We start from the raw sequence: 13,950 nt of genomic DNA on the forward strand, positions 1-13,950 counted from the left end.
ACCATGGGCATAATACCAACAACAATGAAGACGCCCATGACCGCATCCGCCACATCCTCACCTACCACACCGTCAAGGGATCCTATCCCATCGATAGACTCTTCCACTCGCCTACAATCCCGACTCATATACCTACTGAACCTAATTCCAACTCCCTCCCGCAACGCATCACCGTCCGTCCAATCATAACGCGCAACCTCATGCTCAATTTCCATAGTCGCGTCATCTCCCTCGATAAACACGCCTCCAATGGCGTCCTTTATCACATCGACTCAGTCCTCCTGCCTCCTCCTGCTGCCCTCACTTTACTTGACATCATCCCTCTTGAGTTCAGCACCTTTACACTAGCCCTGTACAAAACCGGTCTGGACAGGGTACTTAATACCTCCATCACCAGCAGAAACCAAAACCTCCAAAGCCTCAACCTGCAAGACAACGACATCAGACACACACAACTACCCAAATCATCCCCACATAAAGAAAAAGAAAAGAAAGGAGAGGGTGGAGGTTTAACCCTCTTCCTCCCCACCAACTCCGCCTTCAGCGCAACATTCACCCCCCAAGCCCTCGCCTTCCTCTTCTCCCCAGAGGGAAGTACATACCTCTCCGCAATCATTAAATACCACTTCGTGGTTGGTGAAACGCTATACTCGGATACATTGTACACGAAACACGGGGATATAGTCCCCCTTCCATCGAGGGATGTATCTCATCTAGAGATGGGGAGTTTATTACATGGAGTTCGCTCACACCCTAGTTATGATGGTAGTGATGAAGGAAAGGCGGAGACCCTTTTCATCGATGCAAAACGCCACGGCGCGTATCCCTTTCTCCGGGTGAACGGGTACCAGAGCATCAAGACGATGGATTTGTTATCGGTGGAGGGGAACATGCATGTTTTGAATGAGAGGGTGCTGGTGCCGCCGAAACGGGTGGGCGATGGGGAGAAGTATGCGGTTGATCCGAGGGAGAGGGAAGATGGGTATTTGATGGGGGTGGAGGAGGTGAGGGAGAGGTTGGGGGGGTTTTTGGTGGGGGGATGATAATTATGCTTCCAGGGGTGGGTTGTAAAGTTGGAATTATGATCTGGTTATAGATATGATATGTGGTCGTGGTTCTTTTCTTTTTCTTGTTATATACTCTATTTAGTGGTGTCATTGTTCTTGTCTTTACACTACACTGAATATTGGAATGATAAGCTGGAATGTGAACTTCAATCTCATACATTTCTAACTATGGCGTATCTGTCTTAATATTCTTCTTCGTCACCGCTGTATAAACGTGCCCGTGATCCATCATCCACCCATCAATATCACTATAATCGATAGTGTGAGCAGTTAATGATATCTTCGGCAGTCAAAATAGTCAATGTAGACATATCATATCCTCGCTGGAACATAGGAAACATATTCCCCTCCACCATGAGTCAAATCCAAGAATATCCACCCTCCCATCCATCCATCTGTCATGTAAGAATAGCCCAGCCGGAGCTTATGACACACACTCATAACATACCACATAAGGATATATGTATGTAGCACCTTACAGTGCAGAGGTGTCCAACTCAGACTACTCAATGCAGCCTCCTACTAGCCGAAGGCTTCAGCAGCGCCTGGAAGGACGATTCCAGAGCTTTCTTCAGCTCCTTATAGCTGACCACGAAGCAACTCTGCTCGTCGCGGCTGATCAAGGTGATTTTCTCGTCCGTGCCTGCGTCCAGCTTGTTCAGGCACATGAGCACATGGCCCAGGTCGACGACGGGGTCGCCCTGCGCGTCCACCTGGTGGAAGACGTAATCGCGGAAGATCTTCAAGAAGTACCGCTCGCCGTTCTCGGACCATTGTCGATCATGCTCGTACTCGGGTCGCTCGTTAACAAAGTTCAGCTTCGTCATGAGCCGGACGAGGCGGCCGTTCTCGAGTTCGCGACTCAGATCGGAGGTCAATTGGTCGTCTAGGTGAAGGGCAGAGTCGAAGGTCGACATCAGTGTCGATGAGATGCCGGTGATAAAAATGTCAATGTTTCTTTCCTGGTCTTTCTGGAGCCCGTTTAGCAGCCAGAAGACCGAGTTCTTCAGCTGCGCAGTGTATGCGCGTGTGAAGTGTTCCATGGCCTTGGTAGGGTTGTGCATAACATTGGGCTGGTTGGCGCCCAAAGTGACGATGAGCTGTCCAAAGTTGACCAGATCTTGCCGCTGGAGTTCGGCCAGAGATCGCTGAGTGTCGAATTGGACCACATCCATGATGGCGCAGGCGTTGAGACGAATGCGGTTCCGCCCAGTCAAGAGGATCTTGCTTGGGTCAATGATCCTGGCAGCCAATTGGCTGGCATGAATCGCTTTTAGAGCATTGGCAATCTGAGTCATGTAACCCCAGAGAACCTGTTCCGGGATGTGTGTGTTATGGCGACCCTGGAACCGGTTTCCGGCGCCGAGATGCTGCTCAGCCAGCGTCTTCGACAGTGGGTGATAGTCGGTGACGAAGATCAATGAGCTGTCCTGAAAGCTTCGGCTAGTAAACGCATCGTGGACTGTCACGACACTACCGTTGCATACACGCTTCCAAGCTTGCACGGAGCGAATGGCCTTTTCGTTCGTCAACCGGAAACCTGCAGACGTTAGTATCCAGATAATGGTATGAAAAGGATTAAAGTACCCTCGAGTCTCCGGAGAGCGTAAAAGTTCCCGTCCTTACTAGACTGAGCTTTGTACACCCAGCTGGGAAAGCCAAAGATGGTAGCATTCTTCTGATGGTTGAGATCGAGCGGGACAAGAGAGTGAAAGTAATCAACCTGAGCCGGTAGCTGAGTATCTAGTCTCAAGTCAGCATTATTAGCAAAACGTACTTATATGTCGGCAACGTACTTGGTAGTGTCTGGAGCGTGGCTGCCGCCTTCTTCTGCATTTCCTCCCGTAGGTCATTAGGGAGGAAAAGGTCGTGTACGTTTCGCTGATAGCCCAACGTATTCTGACTGTGAGGCCCGATCGGGGCATACATGTGATATTGGACCTGACACTTGGTTAAGATTTGTTATGTACCACAGATAAGAAGTGGCTTACTGGCTGCTGGAATCCAGACTGGTTGGCGAAGAACGCTGCTCCGTTCAGCGCTGCAGCAGTGTCATGCGAGAAAGGATTGGCCTGCACCGGGCCGACGGCGTTTGCTGCGGAGAGAGGATTCGGGGCGGTCACAAATGGGTCGAAAGCGCTCGTGCTAGGAACACCGGCAGTCCCGTTACCTTGCAGGGAGCCCTATTCCAATTAGTATTGCAAGCAAGTACACTTCGAGCAAGGTCACCACAACAGATGACATGCAGAAGCAGTCAACCTGCCTGGAGCACCTCAATCTGGCAGCCTTACTATATGTGCAGTATCAAAGCCCTGAGGCACAAACTCTTGTACCTCTGCCACAGACCAATCGGGAGTCATCGTACCCGGGCGAGTAGTAGGGGTGCTGGAGTTGGATCCTGATTGTAGTCAGATTCCGCTTCGCATCCCGGAAACCGTTAGGGCATACGTGATGATATACTTCTAGGTTGAAAGGGAGCTGCGCTCGCAGCCTTGGGCGAAATCGTAGCCATTTTTTTCATGGTCGCTGATTGGGAAGTGGGCGATGATCCATTCGACGACAATATGGATGGGGTAAAGCTGGGGGAGTCGACGTTCAGACGTTTCTTATTACTGCCAAATGGGTAAGTCATCTTCCTCTCTGACTCCAACATTGCGCGCCTCTCCCGGAAGTGCCAACCTGTCTGATTGATATCCTGAATTCACTTTATGCGGGTCGTGGTTGAAGGCGCACCCTTCACAAGCAATCGGACGGTTAGACGGATCCTAGCGAGCATGAAGTGGGACAATAGGCAAGGAATGGCTAAGCACCTTTATCTTCGTAGCGACATCGGCCATAAATGGTCACATTGCGACACAGCGTATCTTTGGCGTTCTCTGTAAGGTCAGGATGACGAACATGTTAGCTGATACAGCCGAAAGAAGCAAAGGCCGACGGGAGCATTGAATCATATTTCGTTGCCCCGAGCCGGCATTTGAATCATAATCCGACTAACCTCGTCCCTTCATTTTCGGAGACCCCGTACCATGACGGGCGTCTTCCAGCGTCGCAGACTTTCCCGTGGTAGCCATGATAGATTCGTTATCCACAGTTGGGCGCGGATCAACGGACAGGTATGTCCATTGAGTCAAGAAATATCGGACGACCTAAAATATCTAGAGGAAACCACATTCCTCAACGGAGAAGACCCGCAGACTAGCTCGACAACCCGAGATGCCCTCAGAGACGGTGTCGAGGCGATGTTCGCTGATGGCAGGGTAAATGTTCCGCAACAGCCAAGGACGGCTGAGATGGCGAGATCGGGCCCCCTTTCGAGCGTTAGACGGTGGGAACAGCCGAAACAATTGAGAAGATACGTCCGGAGACAGGAACGGACGAAGATCTCATGCCATGGATGGTGACAAGGCAGTAAGACCGCAAGGCAGCATCCGAACCAAGGGCGGCGCGGGGGGTAGAGGGAGGGGGAACTGGACGGGAGTGCGTCGAACTCCGTCCCGTGCACGGACCACTCGGGCGTCAAGCGCGCGTCTAGCGTGGCTCGCAGCGGCCATGACGGAGCTGTCCTTCTGAGGCCAGCTAGCAGCCTAGCACAGTATTATCGTTCCCCACGACTTCCCCTCCCTACCATCTCTCCTAGCCACATCCTGATCTGCGTCTGTGGTGGTCTACTGCATGACTTAAACATTCTTTAGGAGCTCGCTACTTTTTCTGCCCTTAGCTCCCCCTCTATATCCTTATTAGCTAGGCTATTCTGACGCACACGACTCCCGCGGCTCATCTATACCCCCATCACTCACGCCAGTTCCAGTTCCACTGGCCTCGCTGCTCCTTTCCAAGCCATTCTGTTCATGGATGATATCGTCAATTGACCATGTCCACCTCCGGGCTTGATATATCCCAACTCTCCGACAGCGAGAGGTCCGCTCTCGAGACTTATACTGCGGTCACCGGTCAGGAACATTCGGAAGCCATTCCTTTGTTGCGCCGCTCACAATGGAATGTGCAGGTAAGGCCGGATGATGACATACTACCTTCAGATGTCATGGGAACTAATCAGTCGCTGCTTTCAGATCGCCATCTCCAAGTTCTTTGACGGCGAAGGGCCGGATCCCGTCGAGGAAGCCCGCGCTGCTCTCAACTCCCCTCCTCCGCGACCCGCTCGACAGACACAAAACCTCATGACTGATGACATTGCTGCGCAATTTGCTCCGAATCCCCGTGCGGCCGAGCCAGCTCCTCGGATAAATACCCAACCTGAAGATCAATCGGTCTATCGCCCGCCTTTCATACTAGCTCTGCTGTTTACTCCGCTCAACCTCCTCTATCGACTACTCTACAGCTCCTTCCGCCTCTTTGGTGCCTTGTTTCCCTTCCTTCCGCGCTTCTTTAACACAACAGCGAATCCCGCTCTTCAAAGCTCCCGGAGAAATACCAACGGTCGCCGGCCCTTGAGTCCCAAAGATACGGCCGCCCGGTTCATCCGGGAATTCGAGGAGGAATATGGCACCAACTCGATCAGTTTCCTCGAGAACGGATATAATATGGCGTTGGAGAAAGCCCACCGGGACCTCAAATTCCTCCTAGTTGTGCTTCTTGCCCCCGAGCATGACGATACAAATGGCTGGGTCCGAGACACATTTCTATCTCGCGAAGTGACCGACTTTGTGAACGACCCGCAAAACGACTTGCTTGTCTGGGGAGGGAATGTTCAAGACTCTGAGGCTTACCAGATTGCCAACTCCATCCGCTGCACCAAGTTTCCCTTTGCAGCGGCACTAGTCCACACTCCGAATGTTTCCTCGAATGCGATGTCGGTTGTGTCGAGAATATCTGGAACAATGTCCCCTGCGGAGTTTGTAGAGAAACTCCGATCGGCAATCTCGCAGCACAAGGAGCCTCTCGAGCGCATCCGGTCAACCCGGGCGGAGCAGCAAGCTTCACGCAGCCTCCGTGAGCAGCAGGACTCCGCCTACGAGCGTTCTCTGGCCATTGACAGAGAGCGAGCGAGACAGAGGCGGGAAGCAGAGGCAGCCCGACAGAGGGAAGAGCAAGAGGCAGCAGAACGTCGAGCGGCCGAGGAGAAGCGCATACATGATCTCCAGCAATGGAAGCAATGGCGGGCACAAACCATCACCGAGGAACCCGGACCGGACGTCAAGGACGCTGTTCGCATTAGTATTCGACTGCCTTCTGGCGAGCGTGTCATCCGCAAGTTTGCGCCTGACGCGTCGCTTGACGAGCTCTACGCTTTTGTTGAATGCTACGATATCCTGAAGGAGCCAACAGAAAAGGCTGCGGAAGCAGTGAAGCCGGAGGGCTTCGAACACCAGTATGGGTTCCGGCTGGTTTCACCCATGCCGCGGGTGGTCTACGAAGTGGAGGCTGGGGGATCAGTGCGGGACAAGATCGGCCGAGGAGGGAACCTTCTAGTCGAACCGATCGATGACGACAGCGACGAGGAGGACGAAGAAGAGGCATAAAGCTCTTGGTCTGACGGTTGTAATTGTATTGTTTTCGCATCCTGGCTGCATGGCGCAAGAATGGAGCTGTCCGGGTGATTTGCAGAGACTTTCCAGCAACTTGACTGTCTTAGTATGTAATAACAAAGATCACGATAATGACACGGGAAAAGAAAGCCCCAACGGCCCAGTGACGCTATGCCACCCTGCAGGAAGAGCCTCTGTGCGCGGGTGTGGTTCCTAAACTCAATTTCTTGTAGCAGATGTGTGTAGTCATGTGCGGTTTGGGTTCCCCCGGGAGGCCCGACAGCACGGAATCTTGGCCATCCGAAGGCAGATGCAGAACGCGTTGCCCTCATTGTTTACTCTGCCAATTAAAATCGGTAGCGGCGTGTATCAGACATGATGAGCTCGTATGAGTCACATTGTTATCATTGTCGGGGCTGCATGCTGATCCTGCCGTGGCTTGACCTCAGACCGCACTTGTAACTTTATATTGAATCGGAAGTGATACAACACCCGATGGCGTGGAGTCAAGGCTTTGCACTTCCCGAAAAGGCAAATCCCGCCAGTGATGATGCTCGGAAAGATTAGGCAGGAAGAGCACGTACGCATTCATATATTGGGCATGTTAAGCAAGGAATCTCACCGTGTTGGGCGGTGATTGGAACTATCCGGAGTTTGGACATGAGTCTGAAGACAAGTCGTTGCGCTCTACCGAGTAGGTCATAGTAGGTACGAGATAACCGTTGACAGTAGGCGCACAGGGTTGGGTGAAGATTACCCACATGGATACGCAGGCCTGCTGTCATTCTGGGATCGCAGGTGCCACATATTCAGCCATCCCAGCAGCGATCATCTGTGGAGCGAGTACATGACACAGAGCCGCTCTTTATCTCGAGTCTGTAAGTAAGCTGCTAGTTAAAAGGCTACTAATGATCTAGAAAGAGGTGCATTAAGCTGGTCAAGCATGGGAATAGCTGAGTCATCCATAATTATCAAGGTGCACAAGGATCTGTACCGCAATCTCGGATCATGAGCTCTCCGATACGGTACCGTAAAGGGGGCAATTAAGGACTAATTGGCCGGGCCTCGGAAGGCTGGCGTCCCGCCCCACTCCACCCCACCCAAAACCTGCCATTCCCTTTCGGGACAATGGCCGCTCAGCCCCGAACCTTCGTTTTCGCCACGTTTTAGGGAAAATTCGCACACTTGGAAGCCTGGAAACCTGGAAACCTGGGTTGGCTTATTAGGGATCGGGATGAGTCTTACATTCGTGATTAACTATTGCGCGAAGGATCCGATCCCCTACGGAATGTTTCTGTGGTTGGTTGCTACGTAGCGTAAGCTTCTAGATAGGTCTATTTGTTGGGTTATTCTTTACTTTCTAGGTCGTAGTCTCAGGAATTCTTCCGAGCGACCTAACAATAGCTTGTGTGACGTGCGCGACATGTGACCCTTCACTTATCTTCATGCATGCAATCATCATACCTAATATTGCCTGAAGCATACTTGAGATTGCTGAAGTACACAACCATGTCCTGTATAGCGGTGAAAGTGAAAAATAAAGCAGCTAGAAATTCAACACTGTGTTGATTGAGATCTCTGGCTAACCGTCAGGGTCTATATACCACCATGGCCAGTGACCGTTCAGATGTCAAGACTAAATACAGTACTAGATATAGATAGCCGGGAGCTCAATAATTTCCGTCCCCAGATCATAGTATCATCGGCCTTAAACAGGGGTATCGAGGTGGGTATCTCCGGGACCACCAAAAAGTTTAGTATAGTACGGAGTAGTGCAAGGACATCTGAGCTTCCTAATGGAAGGCCTCGTTTAGCCTGCGTAAACGGCGTATTGTCGTATTGCCGCCGAAGGGAATACGCACGGAGAGGCCTACTTCAAGGTACCGAGAAAGAGGCCCACCACCGGCGCAGTCAATCCTGGGATCCGCCCGGATAACCTCTCGTTCCTGGCCCCGATTCGTCCAGAAGCCTCTCTTCAAAACTTTCACTATCTCAAGTCGCCATTCTGCGCTGCCTAAGACTAAAAACGGGGGGGAAGCCCAGACCTCTAAGACCCGCAATCGAAGTTTTTCCTGTCGCCCTTTCTCCTCTCTTATTTGCCGTTATTACTTTGCTATAATTTAGAGTGTTCAGTGTTACGGGGCACACGTCTTTTTGAGGGGGGCCCATTTTCAAGTAGTAGTTCCAGGTACACTACTTTTTATTGCTTAGCGGCTGCCACTTATTTCTTGACTGCTGCTATTGATCTATTATTTTCCCCCCCTCAGTTTCACCTGTCACTCTTTCTCTCGCCCTCCACGGAGGATATCTCCCCCCCTTTCATCTTTCCTGATATTCTCTATATCTAATATTATAATTCTGGATATCTCTCCTAATCGCCTTTTCTCTACACCTTCCTCTTTTTCTCTCTCGCCTCATACATCTCTCTCCTATGCTATTGGCATCCTCTCGTTGATCGGCTCAGTCTGAGACTGCGTGTCTCCATATCTAATCACCATGTCGCTTCTAGGCACTATAAATCCTAATTTTAATCCCGGCCGTTCGGTGGAATCCCACGGCGCTCACGAGAACGAGAATGAAGGCGCTCAGGCTGAGAGAGCTGCTGCCGTGAACGAAGGAACTGAGCACTTGGTTCGCGAGGAGCACACGGTGTACACCACTCATCATGAAGAACATCATGCCAGTCTCTCGCCAGAATCTGGCAGATCCGAGAAGAAGGGAGCTGCGTGGGGCATGGATGGAAGCACCCTGAGCACTGCTGAAACCGCCATGGAGAAACGCGATTACAGCAGCGAGGACGCCGATGAAGACGAAGAGGAGAAAGCTGCCGAAGAGGAGGTTACTCGACTGGCACAGCAACTGACTCGTCAGTCGACACGGTTCTCTGTCAGCAACAATGCGGAAAACTCGTTCCTGGAGGTGAAGGACGACTCCACGCTCAACCCGCACAGCCCTAACTTCAAGGCAAAGCACTGGATGAAGAACTTGTTGGCACTTTCGTCTCGCGACCCGGAACGCTATCCCAAGCGCGAGGCGGGTGTCTCGTTCCAGAATCTCAGTATTCATGGTTTCGGTAGTCCTACCGATTACCAAAAGGATGTTTTCAACTCAGTGTTGCAGGTTGGTGCCCTTATGCGCAAGCTGACGGGTACTGGCAAGCAGAAGATTCAGATTCTGCGCGACTTCGATGGCCTTGTCAGGAGTGGTGAAATGCTGGTGGTCCTCGGTCGTCCTGGTAGTGGATGCTCTACCTTCTTGAAGACCCTCGCGGGTGAAATGAACGGTATCTACATGGATAAGGAGTCTGAATTGAATTACCAGGGTATCTCCGCCAAGCAGATGCGGAAGCAGTTCAAGGGCGAAGCTATCTATACTGCGGAAACCGATGTCCACTTCCCTCAACTGACCGTCGGCGACACATTGAAATTCGCCGCCCTCTCTCGCTGCCCACGGAACCGTCTTCCCGGAGTCTCGAAGGAACAGTATGCTACTCATATGCGCGACGCTGTAATGGCTATGCTTGGTCTTTCGCATACCATCAACACTCGTGTTGGTAACGATTTCGTCCGTGGTGTGAGTGGTGGTGAGCGGAAGCGTGTCAGTATTGCTGAAGCTACTCTTTGTGGAAGTCCTCTACAGTGCTGGGATAACAGTACTCGTGGTTTGGATAGTGCGAACGCACTTGAATTCTGCAAAACTCTGAACCTGATGACCAAATATGCTGGTGCAACAGTCGCTGTGGCCATCTACCAAGCCTCCCAGAGTGCTTATGATGTCTTCGACAAGGTGACTGTGTTGTATGAGGGCAGGCAGATCTACTTTGGTCCCACCGATGAGGCCAAGGAATTCTTCACCAACATGGGATTTGAGTGCCCTGAACGTCAGACCACCGCTGATTTCCTGACCTCCCTCACGAGCCCTGCTGAGCGCATTGTAAAGCCGGGCTACGAAGGGAAAGTTCCACGCACCCCTGACGAGTTCGCCGCCGCCTGGAAGAGCAGTGAGGCTTACAGCAAGTTGAAGAGACAAATCGCCGAGTACAACCAAGAATATGCAATTGGTGGAGAGTCGCTTGACAAGTTCATCGAATCTCGCAAGGCCATGCAATCGAAGAACCAGCGCGTCAAGTCTCCCTACACCATCTCTCTCTACGAACAGGTCAAGCTCTGCTTGATTCGAGGTTTCCAGCGACTACAAGGTGATGCCAGTTTGACAATCTCCCAGTTGGTTGGAAACTTCATCATGGCCTTGATCATTGGAAGTGTCTTTTACAATTTGCAACCGGTGACTTCTAGTTTCTATTCCCGTGGTGCCCTTCTCTTCTTCGCCGTCTTGCTCAACGCCTTCTCCAGTGCTCTTGAGGTAAGACCAGGAATCCTTACGGCTTCGCATATAATTCAATGAGACTAACTGCAATAACAGATCTTAACCCTGTATGCCCAACGTCCGATTGTCGAGAAACAAGCTCGCTACGCCATGTATCACCCGTTCGCCGAAGCCATCGCATCCATGCTGTGTGACATGCCTTACAAAGTTGGAAATGCCATCATTTTCAACATTACCCTGTATTTCATGACCGGTCTTCGTCGCGAACCAGGCGCATTCTTCGTCTTCCTGCTGTTTTCCTTCGTGACGACCTTGACCATGTCCATGCTCTTCCGTACTATCGCCGCCTCTTCTCGCACTCTGTCCCAGGCTCTGGTGCCCGCCGCCATCCTCATCTTGGGTCTGGTTATCTACACTGGATTTACCATCCCTACGAGATACATGCTTGGCTGGTCGAGATGGATGAACTATATCAATCCCATTGCCTACGGATTCGAGAGCTTGATGGTTAACGAATTCCATCATAGGCAATTCCTGTGCTCTACATCGGAGCTGATTCCGAATTACTCGGGCGCTTCGATCGAGTATCAGATTTGTTCCACGGTTGGCGCTGTTGCCGGAGCCAAGTATGTCCAGGGTGATGACTACCTTCACAAGAGTTTCCAGTACTACGACAGCCACAAGTGGAGGAACTTGGGCATTATGTTCGCCTTCATGATCTTCTTCATGACCACCTATCTGCTTGCCACCGAGTTCATTTCGGAAGCCAAGTCCAAGGGTGAAGTGTTGCTTTTCCGCCGTGGCCAAGCCCCACCTTCTCTCGACGATGTTGAAACGGCCCATCACGTAGCCGCAAACGAGAAGACCGACCAATCTGGTGGCCAGTCGAGCGCTGCTATTCAGAGGCAGGAGGCCATCTTCCACTGGCAGGACGTGTGCTACGACATCAAGATCAAGGGCGAGCCCCGGCGCATTCTGGACCATGTCGATGGCTGGGTCAAGCCCGGAACCTGCACTGCTCTTATGGTAAGCCTTCCAAATAACTAATTAGTGTAATATTTAGACTGACTAACTTCGCAGGGTGTTTCTGGTGCTGGTAAAACGACTCTTCTGGACGTGCTCGCAACTCGTGTGACAATGGGTGTCGTAACTGGTGAGATGTTGGTTGACGGTCGCCCTCGGGACCAGTCCTTCCAGCGTAAGACTGGTTACGTCCAGCAACAAGATCTCCATCTCCACACCACCACTGTCCGGGAGGCTTTGCGCTTCAGCGCTATTCTTCGTCAGCCCGCCCATGTCAGTCGCCAGGAAAAGCTTGATTACGTTGAAGAGGTCATCAAGTTGCTTGGCATGGAAGCATACGCCGATGCTGTTGTTGGTGTTCCTGGTGAAGGTAATTGAATCTCACAAACACTGGTGGTGTGCTACAAAACTAATCTATCCTAGGTCTCAACGTCGAGCAGCGCAAGCGTCTTACTATCGGTGTTGAATTGGCAGCAAAGCCGCAACTACTTTTGTTCCTCGATGAGCCCACATCCGGTCTTGACAGTCAAACCTCCTGGTCCATTCTCGATCTCATCGATACCCTGACCAAGCACGGTCAGGCCATCCTGTGCACGATCCACCAGCCCTCCGCTATGCTCTTCCAACGATTCGATCGCTTGTTGTTCCTCGCAAAGGGTGGTAAGACCGTTTACTTTGGTGAAATTGGTGAGAAGTCGTCGACTCTCGCTAGCTACTTCGAACGCAATGGTGCTCCGAAACTGCCTACCGAAGCCAACCCGGCTGAATGGATGCTTGAGGTTATTGGTGCTGCCCCTGGATCGCATAGTGATATTGACTGGCCCGCTGTCTGGCGCGAAAGCCCCGAACGTCAGGGTGTACTCGATCACCTTGCTGAGCTGAAGTCTACTCTCTCGCAAAAGCCGGTCGATACTAGCAAGCAGGACCCTGGCGAGCTCAACGAATTCGCCGCACCTTTCTCTGTTCAATTGTGGGAGTGTCTGATCCGTGTCTTCTCGCAGTACTGGAGAACCCCTGTCTACATCTACTCCAAGATCGCGCTTTGCGTTCTGACATCGCTCTACATCGGTTTCTCCTTCTTCAAGGCGAAGAACAGTGCTCAAGGTCTCCAGAACCAGATGTTCAGTATTTTCATGCTGATGACCATCTTCGGTAACCTTGTTCAACAAATTCTTCCCAACTTCTGCACCCAGCGTTCGCTATACGAGGTTCGCGAGAGACCCTCCAAGGCCTACTCGTGGAAGGCTTTCATGGCCGCAAACATCATCGTCGAGCTTCCATGGAACGCGCTCATGAGTGTCATCATCTTTGTATGCTGGTACTACCCCATCGGTCTGTACCAGAATGCTGAACCCACCAACGCCGTCCACGAGCGCGGAGCTTTGATGTTCCTGTTGATCCTGTCTTTCCTCCTCTTTACCTCCACATTCGCGCATATGATTATCGCTGGTATCGAACTCGCTGAAACCGGTGGTAACATTGCCAACTTGCTCTTCTCCCTGTGCCTGATCTTCTGTGGTGTTCTTGCCACACCTTCCCAACTTCCAGGCTTTTGGATCTTTATGTACCGTGTCTCGCCATTTACATACCTGGTATCAGGCATGTTAGCTACCGGTGTGTCCGGCACGACTGCCACCTGCGAAGCTGTCGAATACCTTCACTTCAGCCCTCCTCCCGACACCACCTGCCAGAGCTACATGTCCAACTACATCAGCACCTACGGCGGCTACCTTGAGAATCCGAACGCCACCTCCGACTGTTCCTTCTGCACGATCTCCAGCACAGACACCTATCTGGCCCAAGTGAACAGCTACTTCAGCGATGCATGGCGCAACTTCGGCCTGATGTGGGTCTACATTGTGTTCAACATCTTCGCTGCCGTGTTCATTTACTGGCTCGCTCGTGTGCCGAAGGGCCAGCGGACCAAGGCTTAAAAGTCTAATATTCTTTGCTATTTTCTTTTTGCTTTCATCTTTTTCTTTTCTTGAACATAAATTCTTGTTCTTGGTTACACTATCATGTACATTGGACATAATGCCTGTAAGATC

General features: G+C 51.6%; 4 protein-coding genes across 4 annotated transcripts; 3 read left to right on the forward strand and 1 right to left on the reverse strand.

The window, feature by feature from the left end:
- Window positions 1–2: 2 nt before the first annotated feature.
- On the forward strand, window positions 3–1,102 carry An01g12350 (uncharacterized protein; the record flags this gene model as incomplete). Its single annotated transcript, XM_059744660.1, has 2 exons — window positions 3–1,004; window positions 1,097–1,102. Coding segments are annotated over 2 exons (1,008 nt in total), but the record flags the coding sequence as incomplete, so codon positions are not given.
- Window positions 1,103–1,573: 471 nt separating this feature from the next.
- An01g12360 (uncharacterized protein) lies at window positions 1,574–3,720 on the reverse strand (the record flags this gene model as incomplete). The annotated part of the gene is made up of 6 exons (XM_001389605.3): window positions 1,574–2,607; window positions 2,655–2,810; window positions 2,864–3,008; window positions 3,059–3,250; window positions 3,359–3,465; window positions 3,516–3,720. 6 exons carry the CDS (start codon window positions 3,718–3,720, stop codon window positions 1,574–1,576), a joined length of 1,839 nt encoding a protein of 612 aa, XP_001389642.3.
- A 1,218-nt stretch (window positions 3,721–4,938) lies between these two features.
- An01g12370 (uncharacterized protein) lies at window positions 4,939–6,547 on the forward strand (the record flags this gene model as incomplete). Its single annotated transcript, XM_059744669.1, has 2 exons — window positions 4,939–5,073; window positions 5,105–6,547. The coding sequence occupies 2 exons, from the start codon at window positions 4,939–4,941 to the stop codon at window positions 6,545–6,547; spliced, it is 1,578 nt and encodes a 525-aa protein (XP_059599789.1).
- A 2,502-nt stretch (window positions 6,548–9,049) lies between these two features.
- On the forward strand, window positions 9,050–13,836 carry An01g12380 (uncharacterized protein; the record flags this gene model as incomplete). The annotated part of the gene is made up of 4 exons (XM_001389607.3): window positions 9,050–10,915; window positions 10,976–11,905; window positions 11,960–12,272; window positions 12,326–13,836. 4 exons carry the CDS (start codon window positions 9,050–9,052, stop codon window positions 13,834–13,836), a joined length of 4,620 nt encoding a protein of 1,539 aa, XP_001389644.1.
- Window positions 13,837–13,950: the final 114 nt, after the last annotated feature.

This window comes from Aspergillus niger (genome assembly GCF_000002855.4).
Source record: "Aspergillus niger supercontig An01".
In the NCBI taxonomy this organism is placed as follows: Eukaryota; Fungi; Ascomycota; class Eurotiomycetes; order Eurotiales; family Aspergillaceae; genus Aspergillus; species Aspergillus niger.